General features: G+C 48.3%; 1 protein-coding gene across 2 annotated transcripts in view; it reads right to left on the bottom strand.

The window, feature by feature from the left end:
• Positions 1-1,487: 1,487 nt before the first annotated feature.
• Positions 1,488-10,799, bottom strand: part of trpc7b (transient receptor potential cation channel, subfamily C, member 7b) — a 51,317-nt gene continuing 42,005 nt past the window's right edge. Inside the window, exons 8-12 of one of the 2 annotated variants that reach the window (XM_030368732.1) lie at positions 8,775-8,970; positions 8,022-8,252; positions 3,424-3,504; positions 2,311-2,386; positions 1,488-1,660 (exon numbers count right to left, since the gene is read on the bottom strand). In XM_030368732.1, coding sequence (XP_030224592.1) covers positions 1,521-1,660; positions 2,311-2,386; positions 3,424-3,504; positions 8,022-8,252; positions 8,775-8,970 — 724 coding nt within the window. In that variant the 3' untranslated portion in view covers positions 1,488-1,520. The remainder of the gene's footprint in view (positions 1,661-2,310; positions 2,387-3,423; positions 3,505-8,021; positions 8,253-8,774; positions 8,971-10,799) is intronic. The other variant, XM_030368733.1, reaches the window with a different exon arrangement.

The following is a 10,799-nucleotide window of genomic DNA, read 5'->3' as shown; positions in this document are numbered from 1 at the left end:
AGCGACACCCCCGGAGTTAAGAGAAGTTTACTATTATTAATTGACTGCGGGATGTATATTGGACTGTTCCTCAGCCAAGCGTCTCAACGGTGGGGAAATGGCTCTCCTATTGGGTCCTTTGTGTTCCTCAGTGGATGCCTATCATTACAGAGGCACAGCGGGGGTCCAGCAACAAGCCTTACATTTAGCAGGGCTGAGAGGCCCCCCACTCTATCATTACATATCGCTGTCTTCCTCTTGCGCACATTTCGCAATTTCTGAAATAAACAAATCCAGCGATGCATAAAAGGGAAAATAAACACAAGTAGGGATAACAAACTGAAACATCACTAAATGAACACAGAGATATCATAAATAAATATACTACCAGCCACTTGCATTAACCCAAGTCATCTCATCATCTTCATTGGTTCTTGATATATTTCACTCTGTTCATACAATGGTAGTGGTGTGATCGGCCCTCCATGGTGGTCAGCCCTGTCTCCCAGTGGACCTCCCCTGGGCTGGAGCTGTGAGGTGTTCCAGGAGGGTGTGTGCATGGAGGACTGGTCGTAATGTGTTAATTAGCTTGCCTGTCGTGTACGGGTGGTGCAGCATCTCACCAGACAGCCACCTCATGATCCGCATGGAGCTGACACTAAGACTTTAAGCCCTGTCCCCGTGATCCCTCACCTAGACTCTTTCTTCTGCTCCGGTATCTCTCGTCTTGTTTTGTTCTCCTTCGTCCAGATCAACGTGTGAGATAATATAGAGATCTCCTTTGTAGCAGCCTCAAGTTTATCAGACAACCCGGTTTAGCAACGCACACACAAAGATGGCCGCGTGTGTGACCGTCTTTCTAAGCACACATTTAAAATAACTGAATGACACCCACACATTTCCAGCACCCGCCTCCCACTAGAGCTCCCATTTCCCCGCTACTTTTTTAGCTCTTCCTGGTCCCTGCTTCCTCTCTCCTGATATTTTTGTGCTGATATTTCTTGGCAGCGCCTGTTGGTATTTGCCATCTCTATGTTCACGAAGCGTGGAAGCCAGGAAGTCGCCGTTACTCCTGAATGTTGCTGCTTCCTCGCTCTGTGAGTCCACATGCTGTCGTCTTGAGTTTAGTCTCCTACGTCTGACCCCTCTTCAACTCGGACCACTCTTCCACTCGGAAACCTCTTCAACTCGGACCCCTCCTAAACTCTGACCCTTCACTACCAGTTTCTTAGCCGCTAGCTCTATCTCCTTCACCGCACACCTTCTGATGTCGCAGTATGGACTACCTTCCCAAAACATATCTCTCTCTCTCCCTCTCTCCCTCTCTCACTCCGTCAATTAGCCTTCGGCAGACCTGTAAACCCCCTGCTCTCCCTCTATCTCTCTCACACTCTCTTCCCCCCCTCTATCTCTCTCTCCCTCTCTTCCCCCCCTCTTTCTCTCTACATTATCTGCTAACCCGCCCCCTCCCTCCCCCAGGACCCTCTGTGTACTCCTCCCCCAGCCTCCCCCCCCCCCCCCCCCCCCTGTGTCCAGTGTGGTCAGTGTCTCTTGGTGTTCTTGCCAAACTTGTCGCTGAGCTGCTGGATGAGGCCGGCCAGCTCGCCCGTGGACTGAGACTTCTCCTCCAGGAGCTCGTAGCGCAGGCTGGAGATGTCCTGCTTGATCTCCTTCAGCTCGCCTGCACACACACACACACACACACACACACACACACACACACACACACACACACACACACACACACACACACACACACACACACACACACACACACACACACACACACACACACGCAGGCACGCACACACACACACAGAGACACGCACAAACACACACAGGCATCCTCACACAGGCACACACGCAGGCACACACAAATGCACACACACACAGATGAGACATGATTAAATGCATGTATGCAGGAAAACAAAATCAGGATTGTCTGGTATGCACACATACAGACTTATGTAGTCTGGCAAAGGCCATATGGGCATGCAATGTGGCACTTAATATTGTAAGCACTCTGCCTGCTCTCAAATCACGCACAATGACAGGTTGAGTGAATACATTTCATTACTTTAGACAGAAACAGTGAATGAAAACACAACACAGGTTCGCTTAGATTGGCATCTTTGCTTTGTGCCAAGGATTATGTGTACGGTTATATCCATCACTGGGCAGTTTTGCATAAAAAACACACCCACACATCACCGCCCCCGCTCAATGCACACATGTGAAGTGCACACCCACAGCCATGACCCTGTCCCCCTCTCTTCCCTTTAAACACATGAGCTGCTGAGCAGGAGGTCGGCGCTGCTGGGGGCGTCTTACCTTCATTAACTTCGTCGTTCTCGCGGTCAACCTGAGCCTTCAGGACGTAGCGTTTAATCAGACGCTTCATGATCTTCTGCCAGAGCCGCGGGGGGGCGGGGGAGAAAGACGTTATTATGGCTGGAGAAGGCCAGGAAGCAAAGATAATTGGTGTGTCGGGTTCCAGGAGAAGGCCATTCACACAGGATCTCAATGTGTGTGTGAGTGTGTATGTGTGTGTTACGTGCACTCACACGTGAGAATGGGGGATGCATGGCGAGGGAGCTATGGCGAGGGTGTGAAGACTGAGAATCGATCTACAAGTCAACAGGGTGCAAAGCTTGCAGGCTGAGCTCCTCAATCCCCTTGGGAGGTGTGTATTCTGAGAACGATATTCCCTCAACCCTGCATACAGTAGACCCCTCCGTACTTCTATCACATGCAACTCATACTCATGTCATTCCCAGGAGTCCACCCATGTATATTTGGCTAAATGTGTTTTTTTGTGTGTTTGATGGAGAACCACAGCAGTGGACCAACACATGGGCTCAGAGTTAGCGCCACGGGAAGAAGGAGTACTCAGAGGGTGCTTTCAGGAAGCATTGCCCTGTGGCGTCCATCTTGTTTGCGCCATCCATCTTTGTTTGTTTATTTTTAGCCTGTTACTATTCAATACACGTTCTGTTTTGTTTTCGCTGTAATAATCAGGTGGTATGAAGTGACTCAGTACTTCGGTAGTCTTTTCACTAGATACTTTCTAACTCTTACTCAAGTCATTATTTGGGTGACTTCTTTTATCTACTTGAGTCATTATCATTTTAAAGGAGAAATTGTACTTGCGTAGTTTTTGGCACTACACTTCTTCCTCCTTTGTCTTCACCTTCCTGCCCTCTCTCTCTCTGTCTGACCGACGCCCTCTCTCTCTCATTCTTTAAGTCTTCCCCTTTGTATCCTCTTCTTACAGCCCTTTCTCCCACTCTCTGTATTCATCCTCACTCCAGAGTCTCCGAGCGTGGGACTGAGCTCTCTCGCCCTGTGTAAACCATCCCTCCGTGTTCCACCTCCCCTCCCCCCAGCCAGGCCTGGGCCAGCCAGGCCTGGGCCAGCCTGCTCCACCTCCGCGCCCCTCCTCACCTGGTACCTGGTGGGGTGTTTGATGGGTTTCCGCGGCACAAACTCCTCACCGGGTCGAGGGTGGGCCGTAAAACGCTCCGCCTGTTGGAGTCAGGGGCCGTGGATTAAGAAAATGGGAAATCTCACGGATGGGAAATGCCAATGAAAGACAGGACATGGAATGGAAAATGGTTACATGAAAAGTGATATGGGAGTATCCTATGAATAAACCTGGTTTTTATCATCCATATCAATGATGGAGGAACCGGCTGCGCTAAGAGTGCTGGCTGTTTCAACTTTTTCCACACACTTTGAAACTACAAAAAAGCAGATTTTAAGTTTTCTCGGGACTTCAAAGCCGATGTGTAAAATTTCTGAGAAACATGACACATTAAAAACATGGGATACTATAAAGGCCTCTCTGCACTGAAGTTTAAATACAAATAAAATTCAATCTTTGCAATAGCCAAGCTTAGCATTAACTTGCTTGCCTGTATTGTTTTACATCTTGACATTTTGCAAGATACAGCTGCAGTTGCCGAATTAGCATTTTATCTCTGCCTCCCAGAGCTACGCGGCGCTAGTGGTGCTGTTGATGGAGAGTTTCACGTGGAAGATTGTCTGTTAAACCAATTATGGAAGATCAATCAGCAGCCATCCTTCGGGAATCTCAAAAAACACAGGCATAAACAAACAATATAAAGGTTACCACAGGTAAGGGAACCCTGACCAACAACGTTCAGTCCTACTATTGGTTAAACCATGTTTGTTTTTACTAATCTAGTAGGGACGCCGTCTCGTTCCCCCACTGAGGAGCTGGTTGCCCTTTCCTTCTCTCCTTTGATTGGCTTTTTAAAAACATCCATACTTCCCTTTGACGACCTTTGTCCCTTCTCCAGAAGCGGTAGACGTGTCGCTCGGACGGGGGTTCACCCAGAATGCGGGAATGGGAACGGGTCTCAACCCGTACCGTCGGAAAGGCTGCACTGTCTCGTCTGACAAAGTCTGAGCTGGCATGTGGGTGCAGTGGCGAGGTTTGCGTTTACATATTGATCGCTTGAATGCTTGCCCCCCCGCCCCCCCCCCCCCCCCCCCCCCGAGCGGCTGTCAGGGAACATGGAGGGCGCCTGAAGACGAGCTTGCGGGGGCAGTAGAGCACGGCGCCATCTTCCACCCCCTAGTGCTCCCTGGCCCTGTCGGCGGGACCAGACACAGGCAGACGCAATGGGCCGGGTAATAGCTGGCCCCAGGCTCTGGAGGAGCCGTCAGTAGCCCGGGAGAGGGAGCCGGGCAGCTGGGACGTGCTCGCACCATGCAGGGAAAACCACCTCGTTCCTCTTTTGTACTGCATTTTACTCTTCAAAATCCTATCAGAATATCAATGTAGAGCAGTGGTTCTCAACCTTTTTTGAGCAAACGCCCCCCTGACCTTACCCTGAACCTCTGCCGCCCAAAAAATAAACTAACAACCCCACTCACACTTTGCAGTGGTCACAAATAGCAATGAATGCCCTCTGAGTCGGTTTTAGTGAAAAATAAATATAAATGAATATTCATGACATGCACAGAACTCCCGTGTCTCCCGCACCTCCCGACGTCCACGTCAATGAATGAATGGCCCGGGAACCGCGGGCACCACGACAGCGGCCCGGCCCAGAGGCCTACTTAGGCCTATATATATTTGTATTTGAAATGCAACAGTCTTTTCGAGGAGACTACGCTCAGAGCAGCTGTAACTGAACAACAGAAAGAGGAAGGAGGAAAACGGGATGAAACTATTTTTTATTTTAATGTTATTTTTTTCTTGCTATCTGCCATGTTTGATTGTGTTGTGTTGGTTATTGAACTGTTAACCAGAGAACTTGGGTTATGTTTATCAGCGTTACTATCATGACGATAGCTGATGTAACGGGAGTCCGGGCTGTATGACCACTGTTACACTGCGCATAGACAGTAAAAAGTAGCTGAGACGGTAGAGGGGTTAGAAACCAATAAATTAAAATAGGCCATTTATTTCAGGTAGCCAATTTTTTCCCCCAAAAAATTGTATACCATGAAAGTTTAAAATCCCCCCCAAAAAATAAAAAAAATAATCACGTTCCCAGCGCTCCCCTAGGTTGTGCGAACGCCCCCCAGGGGGTGGTACCACCCCCGTTGAGAACTGGAATGTGGTACCGAGTTATTCCTGGACATGGCATTACTGAACACGATTCCACGTAAGAATGTTCAGGGCCCTTGAAGCAACACTTGACTCACAGAGGACTAAGTGTGTATGTGTCTGTGTGGCCTTTCCCCATTCGCTATCTTCACAGTCTCCGTCTCACTTTTCTACTACCATTCAGAATCATGTCTTTATTTGAATGCATGGTGTTGGTTTACAGGTTAAATCTACAGCTGAGCAGCGCAGACTATAGGATAACATATCCTTTATAGGTCTGAAATGTCAACGCGACCAATGGGATTTTTGTCCTTTATAAATCATGAATATATTAACATCACAAAGGATTTAAGTAGTTTCCTTCTAAAGGAAAATAAATGTAGGGTGGGGAAAAATTAAACAACCCATTCAGTGTGTTCCATTAGTCGGGAATGATGTAGTAATACGTGTCTAAAACAAGTCAACAATATAGAAAATGTAATCATCTGAAAATAGATGTGCTAATATTCAGCTCGTACAGGCAGCAATTAGTAACCCCATTAGGTGACACCGTTGCTTAACGACACAGCTCTTTTAAAGGGAAATTATTTGGTCGTTTTTTGTACCTTTTGCTGAGAGTTCAGTCTCCATCTCGACTTCGTTGTCGTGGCGACGTGACTCATGCAGTAAGGCCACTTCATACCTTCCGGATCCGGACGAAATTCGTCCGTCCGCCCCAGACGTTGCCTCCGGAACTACCATTCATACCTCCGTCTGGTTTCAATCCTCTAGAGGGTAGTTACTGTCGTTTCACAAATAAACGGCATCGACAATCGCAAACATGACATCTGTAGAGATGATTTTGCTTTGCCTTTGGGTCACCGAAATCGGCAAAAAAAAAGTGCAAAAGGTGTGCGGTGGCATGTGACACCCCTCACCAACCCGCAGATCATCACCTCAAAATGTTGTTAAATGACCAGTTACAACTCATTGCCAAAGCAGGGGAACAATAAAATAAACAGGTCAGGTATATAGTATCATATAAGTATAAAACGTTAAACACAATATATATACATATCAGATATTATACTACTCTATCTATTTTCGCGAATGGTCTGTCTTTACAGCAAGTCTCTGGCCGTGTAAAGCAGAGGTTTGTTTCTCTGTGGATTTTTCATCCTTCAAATCCTCAACAAATCAAAGTCCATGTAGGCTAAAGGTAATTCATTAGTTCTGCCTTTATTTTAAGCTTCCAGCATGTTGCGCGTGTGGGAGAATAACAACAAACATTCCAACCTAAAAGGTGACATATTATACCACCAGGTGTGAGTGTGATTAGCAGTTACAAGCCATTTTGAAACTCTGCCTCTTCTAACATCACAAGTGGGCGTGTGTCCACCTAGATGCATGTCGGATAGATTAGCAACATTTGCTATAGTCCACAGGCTAAGCTGGTAGACTGATCTATCCAGCACACATCTGGGTGGACACGCCCACTTGTGATGTCAGAAGAGACAGATTTTCAAAACGGCTTGTAACGGCTAATCACACTCACACCTGGTGGTGTGATGTGTCACCTTAACCTTACTCTTCTCTGAATGTCTGCAGGCGGATTGCAATCATTGCATTTTAGTTTTACTTCAGCTCACTGTGAGACTATGCTCTCCATGAGAGCGCTAGCTGGCATTTTAGCGCCGTCACTTTCACAAGCTCTTATCTTGGCCCGAGCACACCGCCCTGATTGGCTCGCATCAAATCAAATTCTCTAGCCTCCAACCATAGCCGCTGACGGTTAACACGACCCCGGATCAGAGGTACGGAGAGGAATTCCAATAACTGCGAAGGAAAATAAAAAAAGCGCTCGTAACGCGAGCCACACTTTGAGACGGTAATGACATGCACAACGTCGTTATTGTATATGACCCTGGTACACTGTTCTATCAGAACATCTCCCGCCCTGCAGACTAACTCAACATTACCATGAGTCACCCCTTCATTCACACTCTTTAGGAGTGAACCCCCGATTCTATGGTGTTGCTAGTCGACATTGCTTTGGGTATTTTACGCCTCTCCGGCTTTTATATAATGCGTTAGTCAGACCAACTGTTCTGCTGAAGTTCCTCAGCTGGACGCCTGGTACCGCCAATGCTAGGAGCAACCAAAGGTCGAACAACTCTTCAAAAGTCACAACTCTTCTCTGGTTTGGCACTGCAGTAGTGGAACGAGCTCCCTGGCGAGGTCAGGACCGCAGAGTCACTCGACAGCTTCCGCAAGAGACTCAAGACACACTTGTTCAGAGTTCACCTGGACCACGCATTACCCCTCCCCCCTCCCCCCCTGCCCCTTCAACTCCCTTACTCCCCTAAAAACACCCCTCCTACGCACTTATTGTGTGTTGTACACACTGCCACTAAAAAATAGTACTAAATATTGTGCTAGGAATATCTTTACTGAACAGACAGCGATTATTGTTGTTTCTTACGTCAGATACCTTTTGCCGGGAGTGGAGCATGCCCATCTCCACCTCGTTGTCGTGGTGACGGCTGCTGGCCTTGCAGAGGCGCACCAGTCCGCCCTTGATGCGCAGCCCCAGGTAGTAGAAGGACTTGGGGCTGGGCACCAGGTTGAAGGGGGCGGGCAGGGTCCGGCCCTCGTCGAAGTAGGACAGCCACAGCTTGGCGCGCGCAAACTTCCACTCCACGTCGGCGTCCTCCTGCAGTGACGCACGGAAAACACTTGTTATACTTACAATACACTCTGCTTTTATTGGCTCTTAATTTTTGTTTTATTTTCATTGCCCCCCCCTCCCCCCCGTTTCTTAATTGTTTTTCTCCTTCCCTCCCAAGGTACCTTCTTTATACAAGAACGTTTAGGAAACCATTCTTCATATAAACATTGACCTCCTTTCCTTGTTACTCGTCTTTTCAGCTTGATGTTGAATATGTATATACGTTTCTGCATACATGTGCAAAAAATGCAACATAGATATTTACATAACCATCTATATTCCAACAAGACCAGACTCGGCTTCTTCCAAAGTCCATGTTATAGCCTGAAGTAATACGTTTGAAGTAAAGCACACACTGCAAATTAAAGCCATTCTAAAAAACAATCAACCTAATCCTCTCCTTAACAACCTCTTCCTCCTTAACAACCTCTTCAACACAAGCACTGGAAGTGTTGATTGGCTTGGTCACATGACTGCGGCTGATGCGATTGGCCGACGTCTGCGCACCTCGATCTCCTGGTAGGAGCTGTTGATCATGGCGATGAGCATGTTGAGAAGCACCACCACCATGGTGACGTTGTAGATGCCGTACAGCACGTAGCCGATGTTCTCGATGAACTTGTGGTCGTACTTCAGCACCACCGAGATGACCTCGGACAGCCCAAAGATGGACCAGAAGAGGGTCTTGAAGCTCTCCTCCACCCTGCAGAGGGAGGGGAGGAAGGTGAGAGAGAGGTGAGGGGAAGTAGGTGAGAGAGAGGCAAGGGGAGGTAGGTGAGAGAGAGGTGAGGGGAGGTAGGTGAGAGAAAGGTGAGGGGAGGTAGGTGAGAGAGAGGTGAGGGGAGGTAGGTGAGAGAGGGGTGAGGGGAGGTAGGTGAGAGAGAGGTGACGGGAGGTAGGTGAGAGAGGACAGACAGACAGACAGACAGACAGACAGACAGACAGACAGACAGACAGACAGACAGACAGACAGACAGACAGACAGTCAGACAGACAGAGACAAAGAGACAGAGAGAACGAGAGAGAGGGAGAGAGAGAGAGCGGGAAAGAGAGATGCATTTATTAACACAAATCAAAGCCCAAGGGTCGTGTTCTCCTTCTTCCAGACAGCTCGGCCCATGTGGTCATCAGCAGCCAATCAGAAGAGACGGGAGGGCTGCTCAGAACACAGGAACCTTGACATGTGTTTTAACGACTCCCCAGTTTTAACTTAAAAGACGAAGCGCCCAAGTGTCAGAGAAGGCTTGGTTGCCAGACATCCTGAAGGTAATCGTCAGAAATGGTAGCAATACGATGACAGACCTCTATGCTTGTTTGCTAACAGAGGTGACGGTTGCTAAGGAAGCAGTCCACAGCCAGGTGAGCACATGAGTGTCTGTGTGTCGCCACACTGCAAGAACACCTCATGATAGCCAATGTAATGTTCTCACAGAGGGGTTTATGGGGTGGTACTGATGAAATCACCCGGTGAGTCAGATCCAATTTGAACACCCTATCCTTTCATCATCCGTGTGTGAGCATGCACATGCGCGCGCACGCGCGCACACGCACACACACACACACACACTTAAGAGAGCATGCAATTTGCCTGACTACAACTATTAAGTTATTTTAATCAAGCCACAGGTTTTCTGTCTATCCCGGCCGCTCAGCCGTGCACAATTCCTAATGGCCTGTTAACGTCATCCTGGTCTGCTTAGATTTCATCGCATGTTTCAGCATCTCCGGGCGAAACAGCGTCTTTTAACTGCATGAGGGCGTTAAATATTGACTCGACTTCAACACTTCAGAAAAACTAATTGCACGGCGTAAGCCGCACACACGTCCCCGATGGACCAAAATGAACGGCCACGAGTCTTCTAATGATGTCCCCCATGTGCCGGAGCGTCTTCGTTCGCAGGGTCCACGGTCAGATTCCCATAAATGGAGCAGGAGCGAGAGACACACAGAGATGCTAGGTCGCCATAGGGCATATGTCTGCAAAGAAAACTGTTTGGAAGCATGTCTGCAGATAAATAATCCATGAGAAGTGGTCAGGGGTCTCCACAAGGCTCGGAGGCACACTGTGGAGGGTTCAGAGCCAGGAGGCCTCATGGCCTCCTGGCCATGAGGGGGGACAGCGGAGGAAGAGGAGGACAGCACTGGAGATCTGTGGGCTCCTGGACAGAGGGATCGCCGATGGAGCCAGCCCAGCAAACTACTCTTAAAAAGAGAACAAGACGCTGGTGCACGGCAAGGAAAAGGGCTTAAAGAATGGCTCAGGCGAGCACACAAAAAAGTAATGCGCGCACACACAAACACAGAGAGAACAGACAAAACTAAAGTTTGTATGTGCCTGTGTCTGCGTGTGTTGTGTGTGTCTTGGTGTGCTACCGAGTCACCTTTGTATCTTTTGCGTTTGTTATTTTGTCTACGTGAAGATCCTGCTTATGAGGAACGCTCTTTGTTAAACAAGTCTTTTTAAGCTGCCGCTCATTAGCAGTAAACCTACCGAACAACATCTGTCTCCAAGTGTTCATGGAGGTTTCGACT

This window comes from Gadus morhua, chromosome 10 (assembly GCF_902167405.1).
Source record: "Gadus morhua chromosome 10, gadMor3.0, whole genome shotgun sequence".
NCBI lineage: Eukaryota > Metazoa > Chordata > Actinopteri > Gadiformes > Gadidae > Gadus > Gadus morhua.
Note: the sequence above shows the minus strand (reverse complement) of the source record. Positions and strands in the feature narration are given on the sequence as shown.